This window comes from Heterocephalus glaber, unplaced genomic scaffold, assembly GCF_053883595.1.
Source record: "Heterocephalus glaber isolate CG9 unplaced genomic scaffold, H.glaber_assembly_v1.0 deba00001479, whole genome shotgun sequence".
Taxonomy (NCBI): domain Eukaryota; kingdom Metazoa; phylum Chordata; class Mammalia; order Rodentia; family Bathyergidae; genus Heterocephalus; species Heterocephalus glaber.
This window is the reverse complement of record NW_028258316.1, coordinates 13,796,552-13,820,421: the sequence shown is the minus strand read 5'-3', so window position 1 is coordinate 13,820,421 and position 23,870 is coordinate 13,796,552. Positions and strand designations below refer to the sequence as shown.

Genomic DNA, 23,870 nt, shown 5'->3' with positions numbered 1-23,870 from the left:
CACACAACAGCCCTGGTGCCATGAGCCCGGTGTGCACTCCTTTAGGAAGTTACTTTTAGGGTCCCAGCTTGCAGATGAGACCATGGGGACTCCGAGGAGTGAGAGACTTGCTGGGGGTCACTTGCAAGGTAGATACAGGACAGGGATTGGGATCTGTGGACTCCAGCAATAAAAAGAGGAAGGAAGAGAGGGAAAACAGGAAAAAGAAACAGAAGCATGGAAGAAAAGGGAGAAAGGAAAGAAGGAGGAGGAAAGCAGCGGGGGATGAGGACAGAGGAGGAGGGAGATCAACTTTTGACTAAAACCTTAATCCCATCAGCTGTTCTTTTTAAAAATTATTTTCAAATTCCAAAAGAAGGTAATGCATTGCCAGCCTGTGCGTTTCAACTCCAAGACACAGCACCACATTTGAGGAGCGTGAGCTGATAATATAGCTCTGTAAATGGTTTGGTCCAGTGTACAAAGTATCACCCCTCCCCCCACACTGTGACTGGCGGGGACAGCTGAATGCCTTCTGGATGGCCAAGCCTACAAGAGTAGGGCTGGCCTTTCAGAAACAGCTGGCCCGATTCATCTAGAACAAAAGCCAGCTCTGCCTGCTAAATCCCTGGCAGGCATGGGCTGTGAGGCCATCTGGCCCCTGTGGCCTATGCTGGGACTCATCTTCTTGACCAGGGTCCAGCAGAGTCAGTCTCCTGCCTTCGACAGCTTCTCACTGCCCATGCCCCCAGCCTGGCATCCTCCCAGCCCTCCATAGGAGGCAGTGGCTTTTGGAGGAAATCCGGGGTCTATCTCGGCTCTGCCATTTCCCAGCTGTGCAATGGGAACAAGTGACTTCACCTCGCTGAGCCTCTCTTTCTGGAGCTATGAAGTGGAAGTGTGAGAAGTTCCAATCTGAGAAATTTGTTGCTAGACTTAAGGGAGATAATAATGCCCAGAGCAGCACCCATGGCTACTGCTGTCCTAAGCCCGATGCTTCTTGCTGTCTGGGTCGATTTGCAATTCCATCCATGGGCCTGGCCTTCTGCTCACGCTGGCCCGAGCTCACTCAACTTAAATACCTGTGTGCTGTTGCCTAGCAGACTCCAGTAATGATCCCACCTCCTGTTCCCAGAGCTCTTCCATGCCTCAGGCCGTGACGCGGATAATTTTATTTAATTTCCCCACAGCTCTTGGATTGGACACTATTATCGGATGAAGAAGCCAAGGCAGAGAGAGGCCGAGTGACTTGGAACTTGTACCTCCTAGTGCAAAAATACCACTGCTACCAAGATTCTTTTTTTTGGTGTGCATTTAAGGGATTTTATAACTTACTTTGTATTTCTAAAGCTTGGCAATTTATAACCATTTAAAAAATACTTCTACATTTCTTAAACAACCAAATACTCTCCATATAGAGCAATAGTTTAAGTAGGGACTGGGATGTAGCTAAGTGGTAGAGTACAGCACTTAGTGTGTGTGAGGTCCTGAATTCAATCCCCAGCACTGTGTGTACACACACACCAACAGTAAGTTGTCAGTTGTTATCTGAAGTGGACAGAGAGTGGGCCTAACAGGAGGCATAGAACAGACCTGACCTTGCTCTTGGACTCCTTTTACCCTGGCTGTAGAGAGAAGCTGTGCTTGGAGACAGACCTGGATTCAAATCCTGTTCTGCCTCTCACCCAAATGTGGAACTGTAGGCAGGTTACTCATCCTTTCTGAGCCTGCTTACTGATTTGAGGCCCTGACGATAACAATTCCTAACTTAGTCGTCAGGACTAAAATAATCAAGAGGCCAGCATACAGTAAGCTCTCAAAGTATGGTCATTGTAATTATGCTTTTAGTTATTATTATAAACCCCATGTTCACAGGGCCAGCTGTATGGAGCTGGGAGCAGCCGTGGCAGGCCCACGGAAGAAAGAGAATCATCTGGCATTTGGGGTCTTTCCTTGGAAATTTAGCCTGGGAGGCTGCCTGGCTGGGAAACCCTCCACTGAGTACCAGAGTCAGTGGCCCTTGCTCATGGCAGAACTCTGCAGCTTCTCACTGGCATTTATGGGCAGGATTACAAAATCATGTCTGCTAGGAATTGAGTGACATGGCAAGTTATAAACACTGGGTCTTAGGACTGAGTTATAGGGAACTTATAGTGGTTACAGGACTTACAGTCTTTTTTGTTTTTGTTTTTTGAGATAGGGTCTTACTATGTAATTCAGGCTGGCCTTGAATTTACCATGTAGCCCAGATTGGCCTTGAACTCATGTCAATCCTCCTGCCTCAGCCTCTGGAGTGTCGGGATCACAGGCGTGAGCCACCATCCCCAGCTTGGAACTTATAGTTTTAAATTTTCATTAAACCAATGGGACTAGGGGTGGAGCTCAGTGCTAGAGTGTGTGCTAAGTATGTGGAAGGCCTTAGGTCCAACCCCTAGCACCAAAAAGTAAAAAATAAAATTAAAACCATAGGGCAAACACATTCCTGCCCAGAGCATTTGGAAAACATCTGGGTCGGCAGCTCTCAAAGCCCTCTCTTGGTCCTCCTAATGTAGTCAAAGCACTTGTCTGACCAAACTCACCCCACCAATTAATCCAGTTAAAAAGTTGCTACGCATCACTTCTGGACCAGGCACTATTTGACCCTGGAGTCACATCGGAAAACCAAGCAAACACATTTTCTCCTTCCACTGAGCCCCTGGTCCAATGAGCACAGACTCATAAACAGACATCCAAACAGAGTCCAGTGGGAGGATCCCAGGATATTGGGCAGTGACATGCTGGTAAATGGGGCAGGGGCATTGGATGCCCTGACTTAAGAATTTTGCCGATTTCTGTGGTGTAAATATTCCCACCTTGGGTGATTTCAGGCTACGGCATAATGTCATTGAATGTGCAGCTGGACAGAAATGTGCAGTAGCACACAATCACATAGTATTTCTACCATATAGACAAGTAACTAGAGTGACTTTAAGAGCATAGGTAGTAATGGAGTATAGTCAAATAATTGAGAAGTAATCAGTTTTGAGACTTTATTACTTCTAATGTATGTGATTATAAGGCTATATAAATTGCTACTGAAGACTGTGTTTAACAGCTGGTTGTAAACATTCCTAGGGCAAGGCACGGACTCATGCCCTCTTCCAGGCCCATCTTTCCCAGCTTCCACACCTGGGCTTACTCTGTGCCTGGGCAGTCAACTCTGCCTTCTTCCTCACCTCCATATTCAGTCTCTTCACCCTTCAAGGTCTTCTACCTGGTGAGCTTTTTCTCTGCCAGCTCTCCCTCTTTTCTCAGGGAACTGTACCCCTCCACCCACAGTTGGTGGTGGGCACAGCTAGGTTTGGGCAGTGTGGCCCGGCCACTCTTTCTGGAGTTTACTGAATAAAGGGTGGACATCTGACCCAAGTTAGATGTAGACCACAAATAAAAACTCCAACTCACCGCTGGTAAGTGCCATTTTGGGAAAGTAGAAATGCTTGTGTGATACAAGGCTGAGGAATGAAGTGCTGAGCAGAGATGAAAGACGAGGCAAGAACACTTCCTTGGATCCCTTTAGTACTGAAGTCCTTCTTGTGGTCTGAACCTGACACCTGGTGATCCATGGAATATCCCAGAACCTCCTGAGAGCACTCCCTCCAGTAGTCCCTTGCACAAAATCTCTGTCTTGTGCTCCACTTCTTAGAGCTTTCTACAAGGGACTCCATGCTTAGTAAATATGTATCCTGATGAGTTATTTTCTTTTTTTTTTTTTCCTGATAACTTATTTCCTGAAGCTAGCTCCAGGAGTGATATGCAGCCATAAGAGCCCAACTGACCCAGACATCTTTCCTGGCCAGCCCACCCTTCTCTTCTGTGAGAGTCTCCACACTCATCTGGTCATTTAACAAGATTCTCACTGGCTTTCTCTGTGAACATGCTGGAAGATGGCAGCCTCAGCATGGCATCCATGGCCTTCAGAGGTGACCAGTCCTCACAGGCCCAGTTAGGTAACCAGAGTTATCACATCCTGGCTCCCATTCCAAATCCTGGTAATCTATCTTGGCTCAGGTGTTCACTCCTAATGCTATCAACTCAGTTTTGGGGGTGGAGGGTTATAGTACAAACATGGATAGGAAGAGGCTTTCTGGAGGAGGGAGAGGGCATCCTTGATTGTTTATCCTACAGCTTGGAATAAACATTTCTCCCATCCTCACTTGGTGGAGGAGGTGGTCATCTGGCAAGGTTGTCCCATCAGAGGAGATCCGCATCAATAAGACATTCGCTCTGAGGTGAGGATCCAGGACAAATAGGCCTGACGGATATCCAGATCCAAGGAGTCTAGAATGAGGACAAGGAATGTCCAAGGAGTGAGGAGAGGACACAAATGAAAAGGGGCCTTCTAGACACCCATGGAAGGCAGACTTGACCCTCAAAGAGCAGGCTGGGATATATCCTGATGAGCTGTGAAACACACATGTTAATGCCTAGGAGTTTGCTTGACTGTCCCACACACAGATTAGTTGTCATCGTCGTCATCATCATCATCATCATCATCATCATCATCATTTTAATCATTTCTGGCAACAGCCCATCCCTATATACCTCTTCAGCCACCAAAAGGAGCAATCATAGTGTTATGGATACGACCCCCTCTGTTCTCTTAGCCTCAGTTTCCCTGTCCCTAAGATGAGGAGTTGGGCAGATTCTCCAATGTTTTCTCCATCCTGATATGATATTCTCCAGCCATATGCAGACAGAGATTCAGAGGTTCCCCTCCCTTTGTCTGAGAGAAGTTGCTGAGTTTGGAAATGATAGGTTAGATAATTCTAAAGCACAGGGATGCCAGGGCTTGGAATCAAAGAGCTCCGTGCCAAACAGCCTGTGGTTTTGCCTTTCTCCCCACCAGCACCACAGGCAGCTTCTAGAGAAATCACAGTGGCAGAGAGTGGGTGTGTGCCTCTTCTGGTGTGGGCACCCTGCTTCAGTTCTCAGAAAAAGTGGAACTGGGGCAGTTTTCCAAGGCAGGAAGGATGGCAGAGTGTCACATTGGATACTGAATGAAGGAGCAGGGGCCAAGGACTCATGCATAGAGGTCCAGGCAGTATGGTGTCACTTGTGTGAGTCCAGAGAGCTACTTACCTGTTTCTGTAGCTTGGCCTCCTCATCTGAAAAGTGAATGCAGTAATGCCTTCCATGGGAGTCAGGAAGGGAAGTGAGAATAAAGTTGGTAACTGGGAAGTCCAGAGCATGGCGTGAGGCACTAGAGAAATGGGTCCTGTGACAAATGCTACTGTACAAAGAGAGGTGGGTGTGAGGAAGAGCCAGGCTGGGATACCCCAGGCCCTGTGCTTTTCTGGCAGCTTCTCAGTGAAAAAACAAACAGGGGCCTGGGATTTAGCTCAGTGGTTCTGGTGCCTGCCACACAAGCTCAAGGTCCTGAGTTTGATCCCCCGTACCAAACAAACAAACAACAATAAAAAAAACCTAGGTAAAAACCAAGCTCCTGTGTTCCTCTGCTATTTAAACAACAGCAGCCTTTCCTGCTCTGTCCCTTGGCACCCAGCAGTTATTGACTTGGCTACATTTTACCTTGTGTTGGAGACAGCTTCATTTTGACTGAACATGGGGTTGCTACCACCACCTGGGGTGGGAATGGATACCTCAGTCATCTACTCTAGGCCCTCGCCAAGGACACGAGTTCTTCAAATGGAGCCAGGGAAGCCTGTTTGTACTAGGACTGTTGGGAGATTGTCTGGTGCCCTGCTCTACTATAAAAGGCAATTTCTCGAATGCACAGTGAGGCTGTTGAGATAATAAAATCTTTTTTTCCATTAACTTTATTGGACCATTTTAGGTATACAACACAGTTACATTCCTCATTGGGATCTTGTACCTTCACATGATGCATCTTGGAGATACTAAAATCTTACATTCCTCTAAGTGACCTTGCACTCATCTTTCCGGCCACTGTGGCTTTTCTCAATCTGTGCCACACCACTCTGAGGACGTCGTTTACGGAGAGCACACTGCGCTTGCTGTGGTGCTGTCTTGCTCCCACAGAGCTTCTCCACTGCCTCACGAAGAGCCAGGTGACTGTGCCTGTTTCACCTCCGAGGAAACTGAGACTCCACTATGTTAAGTAGGTTGCCCAGAGTGACCGGAGCCCAACTTACTCAACTCCAGAGCCCCCGTACTGTTCCCATTGTAGGACAGGGGTGCCCTGGGCATCAGTTTCTTCATCCTGGATGCTACTGGGAATGATTCTCTTCTACTCCCTGCTGTCATGCACCTCCCCTACCTTCGTGGGGAGCCCATTTCATCTCTGAGGGCTTTGTCTCCTGAGGTCCTCGTCCTTGGCTGAATGTTGCTCCGCTGATCCTAGCTAAGCATTGCACGAAGTCCACTCTGCTGAGCTCTTTGGCTCCAGCGCAGCTCTGGGGCTCCCCTGGGTCTGCTCCTCTGCCCTTCCCCAGGATTCTTCAAATCTCCCCTCCTTGCTCAGGCCTCAGTTGCCTTCTGGGTAAATGGGGAGCCAGATGCCTTCCTGCGGGATATAGCCAGGGGATTCGTAAAGCATCACACACACAGGGCCCTGGGCGAACGCTGGTCCGGATTCAAAGCCTCTGTCCTCGCAGTTGCCTGCGGGAGGGGCTCCCCCAACCCCCACTCGGCCCGGCTCCCCGCCCCGAGGGCGGCTCCCGGCCGCGCCCCGCCCCCCCGCCGCCCTGGAACCAGCTGAGCGCAGCTGGACTCAGCAGCCGCCGTCGCCAGCACCGCTGCAGCAGGTAGGGGAGGCGGGCGGCCAGGCCCGGCATCTGGGGCTCCGGGGCTGCTCCGAGTCCCTTCTCTCCCTCCCCTCCTGGTCCGATCGCGCGCGCCTGGAGCTCGGCCCGGCCGCGGGGGCATCGCTGGAGCAGGGCGTCCTCTCTCTCTTTGCGGATCCTCCTGGAGACCAGGGTGTGTGGTCCGGGTGGGGCACGAGAGGAGCGGGGCCAAGCCTGCGCCCAAAGGCCCCTCGCGCGGAGAGCACCCGGGCTGAGCTTGACCCCGCCCCCGAGGGTGGGGAACCGAGCCTGGGGTACCCTCGGCCTAGGGGTGCCTGAGCCGGCTTGCAGGTGACAGCCCGCGTCTGGGAGTTGGGTCCTCGGGGGACTCGAGGCAGCGGGCCCCTCATTCCTGGACAGCGCCTTAGCCTGCTCTGCTCGGCCGATAAGGAGGCCTCTTCCTCCTTCCTCTTTCTGGGCCCAGGACTGTTAAAAAGTTCTTCCTGACCCTGCTTTGAAATCTGCGTACGTGTTACCTGGGGGTGTGGTCCGCTCCCGGCCCGTAGTGTGTGTCCCTGACACGCACGGAAACTTCTTCCAGAGTTGGGGACAGTGACTGGAACCCCCCCACCCCGGGCTCCCATCGCTTCTCGGGCCCAGCCTCCCTCAACTTGAGTACAGCCATCCCCCTACCCTCCGCCCAGTGCCCGGGAGGGAGGCCCCAACCCGGGAAGTCTGGGGCAGGGTGTGGGTGGGAAGTTATGGCTTTGTTTGAACTCTTCCTCTGCCTAGACCTGCACCCCCTTATTCTGTCCCCCAGAGCAGCGATCATTCCGATTCATTCCTGCCCTCCTGGAGGTAGGGCATCCAGGTGTAAGGCGGGGCCTCGGGGAGCGGGGAGCGGCCTGTGCTTTTGTTTGGCCTGCGGGCCTTTTGAAAGACTGAATCCTGCACGTCCTGTTCTCCCAGGGCCACATTTCTGACCAGGGCACCAGGACATCTGGCTGCGGTGCATTTTATACTGACCACAGCTCCCTGGAGCCTTAGCCTGTCCCCATTCTACCATGAGAGAATTCAAGGCCTGGAGAGAGTGTGGACATTAGCCACACGGCGATTCCCAGGCAGGGCTGGGACCCAGGTCCCGTCTGCATTTCGGTGGCTCCTCACCGGTGGGCTTCAGACTCTTTCTTTGATCCTCCATTCACTAATCCCCCTCCATACACTTAGGGGTGCTGGTTGCTGCTTCTTGGCTAGTATTAAATAGGAAAAGAGGCTTGGAACAGAGGAGGAAAGATGGGAGAGAGGCAGTCCCATCCAGCTTCTTTGAAATTCCACTTTCCTTCCTGGGGCCTCCCGATTTGTAAGGGGATTTGTAAGGGCCAGGGAGACTGTAAACAGCCGAGGAAGCTTGGTTTGGCACTTGGGTGAGTTACGCAGCAGCAGGGGTTTCCCTGTCCACCAGGGAGGGGAGCTTTGCAGCAGAATTTTCCATAGTCTTATTGTGGACTGACAGGAGCCCAGGAGAGCAGGCATTGCCCATCATGGCATTTCCTTCCCTCCCGTCTCCTGGATGCATCATTCTTCTGGGACCCTGCTCTGTGCTTGCCCTGTAAGGGGCCCAGGAGCCCTGAGGAGGACAAAACTCTGTGTCCTCAAGGTGCTTCTCATCTGTGCCACACTGAGTTCCTCAGCCTGCAAGAAGGGTGACTAATTCTGTCTGGGTAAGCCAGTCCTCAAAGATGAGACATCCTTTACTAGAGAAAAAAGATGGGGAAAAGCTAATGTAGAAGCAGTGACAGCTTGTGCAAAGGCACAGAAGTCTTCCAAACAAAGCACACGGCTAGGGTGGAGGTCGGGGAAATAGAAGGGAGGAGTTGGAACTGGATTGTGAACCAAGGGCTTGGGCTTTAATCTGAAGATAGCGAGGAGTTGAGAAAGATTTTTGACAAGAGCAAGGATAAAAGTTCTGTGAATTTGGTGGCTGATACAGGGGATGCATTGGAAGAGGCCGAAGTGGAGGCAGGGAGACTTGGAGGAGGCTGTTGCCTCCAAGGGAAAGAAAGGGCAGATCTTAACCAGAGTGGCACCTGCTAGGATGCAACAGGGTGGCAGATTCCAGAAGCCCAACCAAAGACCTCAGACAAATCCTGCAATAAATTTCATCTCAAAGCAGACAGGTTTATTATAGCTACTGGATAAAGCTGTTGCATTACTTTCAGTATTGCTATTTTTTCTTTTTTTAAAAAATTAGTTTTAAAACAAAAAGTTAATAGACACTTCTCAGATGAAAAAGTAGAAATAGCAAATAAATATATGAAAACAAATGTTCAACATCACTGGTCATTTGTGAAATGCAAACGAAAACAATGTTGAGATTCCATCTCACTCCAGAAAGAATGGCTGCTATCAAGAAATAACCACTAACAAATACTGGTGGGGCTGTGGAGAAAAAGGAACCTTTCTCCACTGCTGGTGGGAGTGCAGACTGGTGCAACCACTGTGGAAATCAGTGTGGAGATTTCTCAAAAAACTTAAACTAGAGGTTCTGTTGGACTCAGCTATTCCCTTTCTTGGTATCTTTCCATACATATTAAAAGCATACCACAGCAATATATGCACACCCATGTTTATAGCTGCAGTTTGTCATAGCTAAATCTTGGAAACAGCCCAAGTGCCCATCAACCAGTGAATGGATAAGGAGATGCAGTTTTTTATACAATGGAGTACGACTGTGCCATAAAGAAGGAAAAGCTTGAGACATTTCTAGCTAAATGGATGCACCTCGAAACCATACTCTTAAGTGAGATAAATTGGCACACATTTTTAAATACTGCATTATTTCTCTGGTGTGAGAACTCAAAAGTGGAAATAAGGACCAAAATGTATAATAGACATTGGGAAGTGGGAAGAAAATGTTCAAATGAGAAGGGGAACAAGGAAGGGGGAGGGAGAAAGGAAAGAAGGGACAAGGAAAAAAAAGAGAATGGAAGAAAAAATGGAAGGAAATCTTTTGTAAATAAGGAGGGAAAGAGGGGTCAAGGGGAGGAAGGAATGGGAAAAAAGGAGAAGCAAGATATATCACTGCAGGTACAAATTCCCTATGATGAATGTGATCATTATGTATATCTAAAATGTGCTAATAAGTATTTTGCTTTAAAAAATAGTTGTTAAAGATTCAAAAATAGAGAAAAGAATGGAGGTAACTTTGTCCCTTCAAACCCCCTCGTTCCCCAGGGGTGGCCACTATTACTTCGTCACACTATTACGACCTAGGGTGTGGATCGGAGGCCTTTGCATGTTTTCGCCACCAACTCTTATCGGGCTCCCTGCTGCACGTGGACAACTTATCTTCTGCGACACATCGCCCGGTCGTGGGGGTGCTGGGTCTGTAGTACTTGGATGAGACACTGGTCTCTGGTTTTCTTCCAGAACCTTCTGCAGCCTTGTCTGCTGTCAGAGTGTGAATATTTGCTTACTGGAGACCACTGTGTGAGAGCAGTGGGAAGCATTGGCTTAGGCGTGGAGCCACATGAGTTCTGGGTGATCGTGCGGAAGTCCTATCTCTTTCTGCCTCAGTTTCCTCACCTGTAAAATGGGAAGATTTTCATCTGCATAACAACAACAATAATAATAATAATAATAGCAAGAACAAGAAGCAGAAGCAGGAGCAGCTCCACTTCTATATGCCAATACTGAACACACATTAATTCCCTCATTGACTCCTTGCAGCCATTCCTCCGAGGCAGATACTGTTATCCTCTTTGACAAATGAGGAAGTTGAGGCTTTTGCAGCATAACAGGCCCTCACTTGTGTAGCTACAAGTGGTGATGTCAGGATTCCAGAGGCCTGACTTCAGAGCTGTAACTCTTAATTACTGCACTGATAGTCTCCCGCAGGTCATGGGCAGCCTACGCTGTAAGAGCTGGTGGGGCCTATTTGCTAGGGCTGTTAGAAGGTGGGGTCCCCTGCACAGCTTGGGGAGATCAGTGCTGCAGCACAGAAGCCTGGAGTGGCCTCCTAGGGTTACTGTGAACTTTGACTTCTCTTCACCATCAGTCTCTAGCCCATGTCAAGATCCCAGGCTCCCTCCCGGACACAGGACTTGGCAGACAAGGTCATTGGTGAGATGGGAGCCCAGCCAGCACTGGTCCCCCTATCTTCTCCCCTACCTTGGGCATTGGCTCAAGTGCAGACCCATCTGGGGAAGCCAGGAAAAGTGGGTCCCCCCTCTCCCCGCTGCTTATTCCCTGATAAAATGCAGACTGAGGCCCAGAAAAGCAGGTCCCAGGAGTTATGCATTTTGGGGAGGAGGGAAAGAAAGAGGCCCCTGTTTAGGCAGCTGCGAGATGTTAAGTAAAAATATCTCCTTTCTTTCAACTGAATGAGCGTGTGTTCTATTTCAGCCTGATGTGGTTTGCGAAGCTGGAGACCACAGGCAGGCTCAGTTCCTGCCGCTGGCCAGCTTCCCTGCCCCCGCCCCTGCCATATGCCTGCTCCCCCCTGCCCTGCGTGGCACACATCAGCAATTTGAGGCTGGGACAGAGAAGAGCAGAGGGTGTGGTTGGCAAAGCAGGCCAGCGGGAAGCCTGGACATGGGTCCCAGCTTTGCCACTGACCGAGTGCTGGGTGCCTTGGGCCAAGGGTGCCTTTCTCCTGGTCTCCGGATCCACCCACTGCACTGGGTGGACAGCGCAGTGTCAGGCCGGCCCTGCTCTGGTGGCCTCCGAGTTGGAGGGCTTTGCCCAGCACATGAGCGTGGCACCTGTCTGTCTGAGAGCACAAAGCGTGCCCATAGCAGTGAGCACATCACTTCAACTGCTGTTCTTGAGTTTGATCTTTTGAGTTAATTTGATGGCCCCATTTTGCAGAGAGGAAGTGGAGGCCTAGGGTTCATTATATATCCTATTCCCTGTTTTGCAAGCAATAATAATAACAATGACCACAGCATGTGGGACGCTAATTGTATGTGTTCACCATTTGTTTTCACAGTTTTGCTTTATCTGTTAACAGCCCTGTGAAGGAAGAGGTATTGACTGCATTTTACAGATGAGGAAACTGAGGCCTTGTGCTATGAGCAACCTTGCCCAAGGGTCCTCAGTAGCCACCTGGCTCATCAGGGTCCTTCCCAGGTCCCGTGCTTGTTCCGAGTCACTGGACACCTGTACGCCTCTTGCGTTCAGTGTTCGGATTAAGGAATGAAAACTCCTTTGCTTTTCCTTGGACCTGAAGGTATCTCTGAAACCCATTGTTCCAAGAGGGATCTAGAAAAAGTTTGAGCCATGGAAGTCTTGCAGGGAATTCCAGCCAGGGAGCCCCACTAGTGGGAGTGGATTCATTTATTCTGCTGAGCTCATTAAGCAAGTAGTCTGGTTACTTTCTGGCTTCAACAAATATACCATCTGGGCCAGGCTTATTTACCCAGCAAATGGCATGTATTCTGTGTTTGTGAGCCTTCGGGGTGGGGCCTCAGACCTGGATGTCCCTGCCGTAGGGAGCCTGGCTTGTGGTGGGTGCTTGATAAATACTAGTTAAATTTGGAAGACTGGTTTAGTGGTGTGGATGGCATCGAGGATTTTTGTCTCCTTTCTTCTAGGGACCTTTCCCCTCCTTATGATACACACTTGTGATAGAAAACTTGCAAAGTAAAAAAAAAACAATGTAAAAATAACTGTCCATAATTTTGCCAAACAGAGATGGTAACCAGTAACATGTAAGTGCATTTTCTTTCTGATATTTTCAGTGCATTTCAGTGTGGTCACATTCACAAGATTATGGCCATACTGCATTTATAATTTTTTACTTTGACTTTCTGTTTTTTCTTAATGTTTCAGTATAATATCTTTACAATATTAAGAACTCTTTTGAAATTTAGTTTTTAAAAGTTTTTAAAGTATACCTAAGTAGATAAAAGCATATTTACTGTATTTTAAATTCCTCCAATATGTCAGGGGACTAAAGAGGTGAGATGATGCATTTTTATATGTTAAAAAAAGTTTCATTTTTCATTGTTGTTGTGCTGGGGATGGAACCTAGGGTTTTGCACATGCTAGGCAAGTGCTCTACCACCAAATTTATACCCAGTTCTACTTTTTAAATTATGGAAGTGATACATGCCAACTTGATTTTTTGTCTCTCTGTTATTGATCTTTGGTAAGTATATGCCACATTTACATAGCAATCCTCTATTGTTAAATATTTAGACTCTTTATAAATAATACTGCAATGAACACCTTATTGCATAATTGTTTTGTGTTCTTCCTTTATTATTAGAAATACAGTTCCTAGGTCAAAAATGATATATTGGGCCAGGGATTTAGCTCAGTGGTGCCGCCACCTGCCTCCCAAGCGCAAGGTCCCAAGTTCCATCCCCGGTACCAAAAAACCAAAACAAAACAAAAAAATGATACATTCTGGCAACTTGCTGCACAGAAAGGTCCTCATTCCTTCCAGCCATTCAGGAGGGTGGTGGCATTCTTGAAGAGCTGGTTATGGAAGGTCCAGCTGTCCTATCAGAAGGTTCAGAGATCATTTTCCTAAAATATCATACCTCATTCATTCATTCATTCAACAAATGCATTTGCATTGTTCAGCAGCAGTAAAGGATAGAGTTCAGATTCCAGGCTGAAGAGCAGAGAGAACTTGATTCTCCTTCCAATTTCTGCATGTGTAGTAAGACCTTGAGCAAATTGCCTCCCTGTGTTTTGGTTTCCTCATCTGTAAAGTTAGGGTTTCAACACTTCACTTTATAGGCGTTTGCAAAGTCCCTCACTTGGTGCCTGGTAAATGTAATCATTCAGGTGCCAGGAGTTTCTGTTCTCTCGCCTGATTCAAAGCTACCCTGGGGTATGAGCAGGTAGGCGCAGATTCTTCCCATTTAATGGAGCCACTGAGGGACTGGCCATATGGTCATGGCTTCCTGGACTGCAGGGCAGGAAGTGTAGCTGGGTTGAATAGGGTCACACAGGAGGAGGAGGCATCTGTGGGCTGCCTGGGCCCTGTCCCCTGCACCCTTCTCCCAAGGGTACCCCTGTTTGTCTTACCAAGCGTGTTCCAAATTCCAGTGGTTGACTTCTTTCTTTCATAGGGTGGGAGCTGCCTGCCTAGCTTTTCTAGTGGTCTTTTAAAAATACCATAGAATTCATGGTTACATAAAATTCAGTTTTCATAAATTTAAATGGTATTTTGCATGCACAAGGGCTTCATCTGGGAGCTTTTTAGAAATGTGGAATGTCAGCTCTGCCCCTAGGGTTGCCATATTTAGCAAGTAAAAGAAATGAAAACAAAATAGGATGCTACTTAAATTAGAATTTCAGATTAGAAAAATGTGTAATTATTTAGTGTTAGTACCTTTCCTGTGACATTTAGAACATACTTCTACCAAAAATTTCATAGTGTGTCTGAAATTCAAATTTAATTTTATCTGGCAATCCTACCTACCCTGGGTGTACTAAATCCGAATCTATGTTCTTGTACAAATTTGAATGTGGGAAACATTGTCCTTGGGGCCTTGCCATGAAAGCCCAGTATGAGTCCTTTGTATAATGAATGCATCTGTAAAAGAAAACGTAATACATATAAGGAGATCGATTACTTCCAGGTCAATCAATTACACACTTCTACATGCTCCTCCATTAGGTTTTCTGATACAAGTGTTTGTGTCAGCTACAGGGAAAAATTCTTGACTTTGGTAAGAAGCTCTGGCCCCTCCTAAGACCTCAGTTTCCTCACCTGTAAAATGGACACATTTTGAGCATCCCACCAGTGCTTATGCCTGGTCATTCCTCGGTCTCCATGCTTAGCCCTGAACCCCAGACACCTACGGGTGTCCATGGTGAGCCTCAGTGGAGGATGCCTCTCCTGACTGCTTCCTCACCTCACAGCGGGTTCCAGACCTGGCTTTAACAGCTGGGCCTCAGGAATGGCCTAGCCCACCCCTTTCCCTCCTGGTCCTGACACTCAGGCTTGAGATAGCACATGCATTTCCTGAAGTGCCCACCTAGTCCTCTGAGTGCTGTTCCACCTCTTGTGAGATTTCAGAAGTACTCATCTAAACCCGAATTATTTCAATTATTATTCAATCTCAGCTTGGCCATGGTCCTACTGCTAGTTTGTCTTGACCAGTGGTCTTGGTAAGTCATTTCCTAATCTGGTTCTTGCCACTTCGTCAAAAGGAATGGCACCTTCTCCTGTTCCCTCCAGAGGTTGTCAAGGTCAAGTGGAGGTCTTGGCCTGTCCTTCGTGTATCCTGGAGTGGAGTGTTTGAGAGGTCAGGGTGCGGACATGAGCTTAGAACCTTTAACACCATGACACCAGGAAAAGCCGTCAAAATCATAAAAAGCCGTAAGAATCCCCTTCTTTCCTCTGGGAAAGGTTTGTTAACAACGTTGCAGCTGGACATAAAGAACGTTCTAGTGCATCTCAGACTCTCTGTGCACACATGTCACTTGGGATTTGGTCAAAATGTCGATTCTGCTTCATTAGGGCTGTGGTAGGGCCTGGTCTAAGGGATAAAGAGCCAGTGACAGGACCCAGTCTAGTGCCCAGACTTTGTGTGTGGCCCTGGATATCAAATCGAGGCCCTTGTGTATGCTAAATATATGCTGGACCATTGAGCTTACCACCAACCTGGAGGCCAAATTCTTATTAATGTCTTATCCTTGTGGTTCTTTCTACCCATCATATTTACCTCCTTCTCTTCCAACACTAGGTCAGGCTGCTTATTTGGTTCACAGCTGTGAGTTTCTAGAATGTGAGCAATCCTTGAAATAGTTTACTGCTTGGCTGCACAGTGAGGTAGGGCCCTGTTAGGAGACAGTGTCTCAGTGGGAAGCCATCTAAGGGAGAGAAATACAGCCGAAGGGCCTAGCATTTGGAATAAATACTTCCGCCAGAAGGTTTTGTGCTTAAGGCCAGAAAGCTTTATTCTCTCTATAGGTATGGATGTAAACTGTACCCCTAGAGAGGCCCCAATCTGTCTTTGTATGCCACTGAGCTAAGAACAGTTTTTTATATTTTTAAGGTTATTAAAAAATAAGAAAAAAATATACAACAGAGAGAGCACTTGGCTTGCAAAGCTTAAAATAGGTACTGTCCCTTTGCAGAGGTAGTTTGCTGACCCTGATCTAGAACAACCAAAGCTTTGTGTTTTTTTCTAGTGAGCAAGAGTCCTGGTCTTACAGCTTGAAATTTAATGAGACCAAGATGCAGGGGAGGTGGCCTGGCTTGATGGGAACTGCTCAGGCAGCTTAGCTGTGTGATTCCCCAGCATATTTCTTCACCTCTCTGAGCCTACGTCTTTATTCTTAAAAATGAGCACCATGACACCTCCCTGGCCGACTTAATGTGAGGTTGACATGATACCCCTCAAGTCATTGCTTGTAGCTACACAGAAAGTGATAAATGCTATTCTTGGGGGTGGCCATTAAATCCTCATAGTATCACTGGATGCGAGTCTGAAAGTTCTCCCATGAGTTGGGAGTGGTCCTGTAGAATGAAAAACTTGCCCCACTTCCTCCACCCCACCCCGAAGGTAGAAAGCAGCCCTTTAACCACCTAGACAGATGGGGTTCCATGGTGGCAAGGTCTCTACCCAAAGGCTGGCCTTCCCAAGGTGTGCAGCTGTCCTTCAGAAGGGGCCTGCTGTCCCTGTGCTCTGAGATGAAATTCAACAAACAGCCACAAGCGAGCTCCCCAGGGGGACCTGTGAGTGGTGGAATAAAACCTCTCTCTTTCTGGCTCTGGTGGGAGCTTGTGGGAGGTGGAGTAGAGTCAGTGGTTCGTGGATCTTGTTTATCAGTTGCTGTAGCCTTAAGGCCCAAAATGAAGAACAGAGCTACTTGGAATTAGCTGGGCTCCTGCCACACCCAGCCAACGTTGAAAACCAGGAGGCCTGTGATCTTTTTTTGCCCATAGATGGCAGCATCTGTGTTCTCAGCAGGCTCAGTGGGAGTGTGTGTGTCTGTGTGTGATGCACATGTGCAAGCGCATGATTTCCTAGTTCCTTCCCGTGGATCTGGAGCTCTGGTGGCCTCAGCCCTGGGGTCTGGGATATACAGGAGCAGACCTTAGTCTCCTAGGAGAGCCGGAGTGGAAATAGACCACTGGAACACAGTGTGGCAGGAAAGAGCGGGGCCTGTGGACACTCAGAGGAAGGTGTGCCTGAAGATTACCCAGGGGACCCCAGGAACAGGCAGCCGGGCGCAGGTGGAAGACAGGAGCCCAGGAGAGCCGAGGCTGAAGGAATCCATGAGGCAGATCACAAAGGGCAAATGTTGAGCGTTTGTTCAGGATCTTTGACTTTGTATGGGGGCCGAGGGGAGCCTTGGCAGAGTCTGCACAGAGGGGCAACAGGGTCTGGGCCTGCTCTGAGAAGGTCGCACTGCAGGGCAGACAGAGGGGAAGCAGGAGGACCAGTTAGGAAGTCACCAAAGCCACTGGGGTGAGAGATGACCAGCATGGACCAAGATATTGGCAGTGAGAGGGGAGCTGGCAGGATGTGGCTGGAGGTGAGAATGACAGCAGGGGACAAAAAGGGTGATGCCCTGGCATCTGGCCCGGTCCCCTGTGTGCAGGGAGGATGACAGCGCTGTTTGCTGAGATGGGAAACGGGCTGTACTTGGGACCCCACACACTACTCAAGTGGGCACGAGAGCGTGGTTTGGGGCTGGAATTGCAAAGTTCCTCCTCACTCAGAATCAGCAGAGCGTGGAAGGTCATTCGTCATTTACAGCAACAACAAAACCCAAGTCTGGCTTGACCTGTCCCTCAGGACCAGGAAGTTTCTGTAGGACTCACTGAGCGAGGCCAGAGAGAGCAGAGGCCATTTAGCACCAGGTTTTAAGGGCCCGGATAAACATCTGCCCTCTCTCCTCTCAGGCTTTGGGTACTGTGCCCCACTGTGCACCTATCTCCCCTGGAATGCAAAACCATCAGCAAATCCGGGCCATTTGCTGTTGGTTTGAGAACAGGGCTTGTTTGTGTCCTAATCCTAGGCTTCCACCGGGCCCTACTGCGTGTGGGGTCTTGGACTCTGCCCTGGGCTTGGAGAAGCTGCTCTGAGCTGAGAAGTCTTCCGGTGTGGGTGGGAGCCAGCTGCTCAGCTGCCCTACACGTAGTGGCCTGGTCCTCCATGGGGTGAGAAGGGTGACACTTGGGCTGTCCCTGGAGAGCTGATGTGGGATGGTCCCGATCCACTCACTGGTTCTGTGCCCTCAGAGGTGTGGCAGAGAGAACCTTTGCCTCCCAGGCACCTACAGCCTGGTAGGGGTGAAAGACTGACCCTCAGCCCCAGATGCTGCCGTGCTGGGCTCTGAGCAACAGAGCGACAGTAGAGCAGTGCTTGGTCGGAAATGCGGGAATGTGATGGGCAAACAGCTGGGTCCCCAAACTGCACGTAATACAGGGTGAGAAAGATCCACTGTGTAGGAAATAGGCTTTCATAACCAGAGTAAACACATGCACTTGGCATTTTTATCTTATTCCTAATAACCTTATGAATAGGTTCTAATCTTATTCTCCTTGAACAGAGAAGGAAACTGAGACTTAGAGAAGTGATGTAGCTTGCTCAGCGAACACAGGCAGTTAATTGAGGGGCCAGTTTCTAACTCCAGAGTCCTGAACCACAGCTCTGAGCTTGGCTGGATCCAGACACACAGTAGGGCTGCCTTAAATGTGATGGGAATTTTAGGCTGGATTAATAGAGGCAGGATCTCTAGAATGATGGAGGTGAGAGTTCTCTTTGCCTTGCCTTGGGTAGATCTTGTCTGATTGTCTAATTGTGGGTCTTATGCTGTCAACAGGGAGAGGGTCTGTCTGGAGCCAGGAAGGCGGTGAGGGAACTGGACCCCCTCAAGTTAGGAAGAATGGGAAGAAAGGGGATAAGGAGTTTTTTAAGTCCTTGAGGGGAGCCAGGAATGATGTCTTCAAATCTCCAAGGAGCTGCTGGGAAGCAGGGGACAGCCTAGTTCTGGGTGACCCCAGAGGGCAGAGCTAAGACCAGCAGGTGCAGGCATAGGAAAGAGTTTAACATCGTAAGAGCAATTCCAGTAACCAGCCAAACTCCCCGACAGAAGGTGTTGGTTGCCTTGGTAGGAAGTGAGTGCCCCATCACACGAGGTGTGAGAGTCAGAGTCCAAATATCAGGTGGATTTGGTGAGGCGACCTTTGACCTTGTGGTGCTGAGATGCTGGGTGCTCTGTTTCCAGGTGCTGCTGATTCCCCTTGTCCTGTGCTTTGGCCGCCGTGGTCGCAGCACCTGGTCCGGAGCACTGTCTTCTCACTTGCAGCCCTGAGAGGTAGGTTCAGCAAGGTGGACACCATTGCCCTCCCGGCGCCAGCCCTAGCTGCCCAGGAGACTATGGGGGCCTCCGGGGTGCAAGCAGCCACTGGTGACCTCCGTGGATTCCAAGGGGGTCCCTGACTTTTCCTCTTGAGGCTCAGAGCCTGTATCCTTCTGTTACCTCATTCTACCCTTGCCCACCCTTGGGCAGAAGGCCAGTCAAGGTGGCCTGTGGGAAAGGGTGAGGCCTGGGCTGGGTGCCCGGATGCCTGGCTCCACCCTGGCTGTGTGACTTCTCGCTGTGTGACTTCAGGAAAACTGCTTTCCCTCTTAAAGCCACTGATAGCTCTCTGTAGACGAGTAGATTCCCCTCAGGAGGAGGGAAGGAGTCCCCTTGGGGTGCAGCTGCCAAGTCCTCTGCTTGTTGACTGTGGGAGGAGCCCCTGAGAAGTGTGGGCAGACAGCTGAGTCACCCCGGCTGGCAGGGTGGGGCCCACCTGGCTATCACATTTCCAGGTGAGCTACTAAGTGGGTTGGGAGGAGAGCAGAATGTGGAGCCCTGGGCTGGAAGCCAGGAGACCTGGTTCTCCTCCCAGCTGGGGCCTCAGTTTCTCTGCCTAGAAGATGGGTGCATTAGTCTCACCCTGCCCACCTGACAAGGTTGCCTTCAGGACTGTGTGAGCTCCTAGATGCCAGAGGGCTGGGTGGGCTGTGAAACGGAAAGGGTCCCCAGAGTGGGACAGTCTCCACCTCAGCTCCAAGGCAGAAGGGAATCTCATTCCGCAAGGAGCCTGGGAAGCTCATGATGTCACTGTCGTTGGCCTAAAGGAGAAGGGACAAATGTACACAGGGCCTACTCAGACCTCACTCACTCGCTGCGGCTTGCTGGCTTCCAGGTAGTGATGCAAGTGGACTGCAGCTGGAGTTGTTCCTCTTTCGCGCAGCTTAGGTGAAGGGGATCTTTATGGTCTCCACAGGGCTGGGGTTCCTACAAGGCCAGGTACACCCATAGAGGGCCTGAACTTTCATCTGCCGCTACACACTGGCGGGTCCCAGGGCCATGTCCCATTCCCACACTCCTCTTTGACACCTCCCAGAGCCGGGCTCTCAAAGCCATTCGTCAGTAGTGTTCTGCTCTGTTCCTGGTTTTGTAACAGTGACATGAGGATTTGTCCCCTGCCCACCCCTCTTCTGCAGGCCCAGCAGGGCCAGGCTGGTTTGGGCCCAGCTGCGTAACTGTCACCTTCGAGCTTTGCCTATTCACCTGTCATGGCTCTGCCCAGCTCATGCTGAAGTTCGACCAAGGAGACCTCAGCTGCCTCCTCCTGGCTCCATCCCGAGGCCTCCATCTCCCACAGCCTGGGCGGGTACCTTCTCCTTCCACACCTCTTCCTCTTAGTTTCTGGGAGGCATCACTCTGGTGTTTTCTTCCCTCTCTAACCTTTTCAGTCGAACTCTGCTTTTCTACCTAGGATGTTTAGCAGTATTCTGACCACTTTCTTGTCTTGAGTCACATACACAAAATGGGTTCATTCATTCATTCATTCATTCAGGTATTCATTGGTTCATGAATTCATTTGATGGATATTTAGGTCCTGAACTGGGTGTACGAGGATCAGCAAAGGACAGGACTTCTCCATCCCCCCTGGGTCTAAGAGTGGATGATTATACACAGCACAGATTCATTCTCTCCTCAGCTATGAAGATGGGTGTGGTTGGTGGGAGAGGTGGGGTCTTGTCTGGGTGGACCAGAGAGACCACCCTAGAAAAGCCAGCCCTAAAGAAGAAACTGGGGGTGGGGGTGGCACAGGATGAGCAGGGAAGGAACCAATAATAGCCTGGACCCAAGGCTCAGAGGTGGGAGGGAGCCTGGGAATCTTGGAGGGACTGAAAGAAGACTGGGAGGGCAGCCAGTGAGGGGGATGTGGTGGGAGAAGGCCCGGGGACTGGGGACAGCTAGGTCATGCCGCCTGTCCTTAGGCTTGGATTTTATGCTGGGCCTCTGGGAACCACTGGGAGTTTGCAAGTATGGGGGACACTTGCATGGGTTTCATTACCAGAACCGTTGGAAGAGATAGACCAAGGGACCATCCTGATGAGGCCTGCGGCTGTCATTTTTGGTTTGTCCACACTGGGTGTCCCAACACTGCAGTTTAGTGTGAGACTGGAAATTGGGCAACCCTAGGAAATGTACACTTTTCCAAGTTCCTCTTGGCTCTTTGCGTGTTTCACCACCCAGCCAACTCCTGCCACCTCTGGCACGGAGAGGAAGGTGAATCAGCATGCCCCGCCCGAGGAGAGCCGCTCTAATCCAGGAGGGTTATCCTCCTGTTAGCTGGTGGCCAGAGTGCACTGTGATGAGTGTCGAGGGACCCAGGATGCCAGCAAGGGCCCTTCTTCCTGGCCAGATAAGCACTGGCCTGACAAGGGGGAATTGGGCGCTCCAGGCAGGAGGGCTGCGTGTGCGCAGGCGTGGCCACCTGGAGGAGTGCCGTGTGGGGCCCAATGAGCAGTGTGCTGGGAGTGAGGTGGGTTGTGGCAGGAGATGATAGGGAAAGCAAGGTTGGGCCTTGAGTCCCAGGTTTCGATGCCGTAGGTCTAGGGAGCTATGGACGGGTCTTGAGCTGAGGAGTAACTCGACAGATGAGATTTCAGTGCAGTGAGTCGGTGGTGGGCAGAGGGGAGGCAGAGCTGAAAGAGCAATGCTGCTACAGGCAGAGCAAAACCCCCAGGGCTCCTCTGATCCTTGCCCTTGTCCTGTTGGGCCCTGTTGTCCCACCCTCCTGATGCCCAGGGCTGTCATCACACCACTGGGTGTGGCTAAGCTCTGGGCTCAGGCAAACTTCATTCCAGTCTGGATTTGCTGTGTGCCCCTTAACGAGTCCCTCAAGCCCTGTCAGCCTCATTTTCTTCACCTGTGAGGTGGGTGCTAAGTTGTTGAGAATCACTCGTCAGGGAAGTAAAGTCTTAGCATGTGCTTGGCCCGTGGACGGTAATGATCCTGTCCATGTCATAATCTGCCCCGTCGGGAGCCCTGCCTTTTGGCCCTAAATTTGTAATCTGCACTGGAAACAAGATGTCCCCAGCATCCCCCAGGGAGGGCTCCAGTGGGAAATGACTTTGGCACTGGAGTCTGGCTCAGGACCAGACACTGAGGGCTGGACCACATCTTAGTTGTCTCTTTATACTTAGCACTCAGCACAAGGCTGGCTGATCCTGGCCAGCTGGCTGGGTTCTCAAAACTCCTAAACCAAAAACACATTTTTAAATTAAAAAAATATGTATATATATATATAAACTGTCAGGCACCAGCAACTTCCTTTTGTGGCCAAGGAATCTGGAACCCAGAGAGGGACAGTGGTGTACTCAAGCTCGCTTCAGCCCTAGCCCCGGACTTGTTCATTCTCCCTGGCTCAAATATTTATTGCAATTTTAATTTTTTAAATGCTGATAATTTAAACATTCCCAAGCTGCCTGGGGAAGGGTTAACAATGGCATGAGCAATTGTGAGGGAGCATCCTAGGTAGGAAGGTTTAAAGGCATCATGTCCAACCTCCCTAATTCACATTTAGGGAAATTGAGCCCCAGAGAGTGTGGCTGACCCAGGGTCCTCAGCTGATGCAAAGCAGAAGAGGAGCCACAGACCAGCTCCAGTATTCGCAGAGAAGAAGCCGGGCTCTTCCCTCAATCCCCTTCCTCATGGGGAAGAAAGTTTGTTTGTTTGTTTGTTTTGGCACCGGGGATCGAACTTGGGTCCTTGCGCTCGAAGCAGGCTGCGAAACCACTGAGCTAAATCCCCGGCCCATCATGGGGAAGAAAGTGAAGCAAGCAGAGTGTGAACAATGGTTTCCTGAGGAAGTTTCCGTGTTTCATTGTGTCGGGCAGAAGGACTGCTTCCGGAACCGTGCACGCCCATGATGCCTGCGGAGCCAGGCCTGGCACAGCTATTTAGGGCTAAACCACAGGGTCCTATTTATAGGCCGTTGTAATCAGGTTGGCCTGCGTCACAGGGCCTGCCTTCCCCTGACCAGCCCAGCCATGGCTGAGGAAGAAGCCCTCGGGGGCAATTGTGACCCATGGGTGAGTAGCAAGGGACCTGGGGTGCCCCCCAAAACCTGCTGCAAGGAGAGGTGGCAGGGGGCCAGAGGGGAAGCAGTCAGGCCCTGGCTATGCACGTGTGCACTGTCTCCAGCCCAGCTGTGCGTTTTCCTGTGTGTGGGCCGCACCTCCCGCCAGGCCCTTCACCTGGCCTGCTGGCTCCCATGTCTGCAGGGCCAGACTCTTTCTTGCTCATCCTTTAAGGCGCTGCACAAAAGCTCCCCTTTTGTGGCTCCACCAGGCTCTGGGCTTCCTCTTTGTGCTTCCACTGTCCACAGCCACTCCCTGGGCTGAGAAGAGGCGGGGCCTGACAGAGGAAGAAGGAAAGAGGAAAGCACTGGTGAGCATGCACCTGCAGAGGCCACTCACCTTACACACCTGGTGGGCTCTCACTCTGTGCAGTAGGCACCTGTAAAGGTGTGCAGGAGGGAGACAGGCTTGAGAGTCTGATAGCCCTGGGCTTCAGGCATGCTGTGTACTTCCTTGCTGTGCAGACTTCAGCTACACCTCTCTGAGCCTCAGTTTCTCCATCTATAAAATGGGACGAGTCCAGCCACAGACGATTCAACAAGACAGTGCTTATGAAGGAGTTCTCATGATGCCTGGTCCACAGTGGGTTTCTCTGTGCAGCAGGAGTGCTATTTACAGTTGGAGAAACTGAGGCTCTGAGTAGAGGAGCACCTTATCTAGAGCCCCATTTAAGTCAGTGGCCAAGAGCAGAGACCATGACGGGGGATCCCTGGCCACCCACTCCACCCTGTGTCCACCCTTC

General features: G+C 50.1%; 1 protein-coding gene across 7 annotated transcripts in view; it reads left to right on the top strand.

Moving 5' to 3' along the window:
• The first annotated feature begins 6,678 nt into the window (after positions 1-6,678).
• Positions 6,679-23,870, top strand: part of Gsn (gelsolin) — a 53,114-nt gene continuing 35,922 nt past the window's right edge. For 2 of the 7 annotated variants that reach the window (XM_004849458.4, XM_087183278.1), the window contains exons 1-2: positions 6,691-6,743; positions 18,927-19,016. Coding sequence is in view for 1 of the 7 variants with exons in the window: in XM_087183277.1 (XP_087039403.1) it covers positions 23,039-23,080 (42 nt within the window). In the remaining 6 variants the exon portion in view is untranslated. Of the gene's footprint in view, positions 6,916-18,926; positions 19,017-22,950; positions 23,081-23,870 lie in introns of those variants that run through there. The other 5 variants (XM_087183280.1, XM_004849459.4, XM_087183279.1 and 2 more) reach the window with 5 other exon arrangements.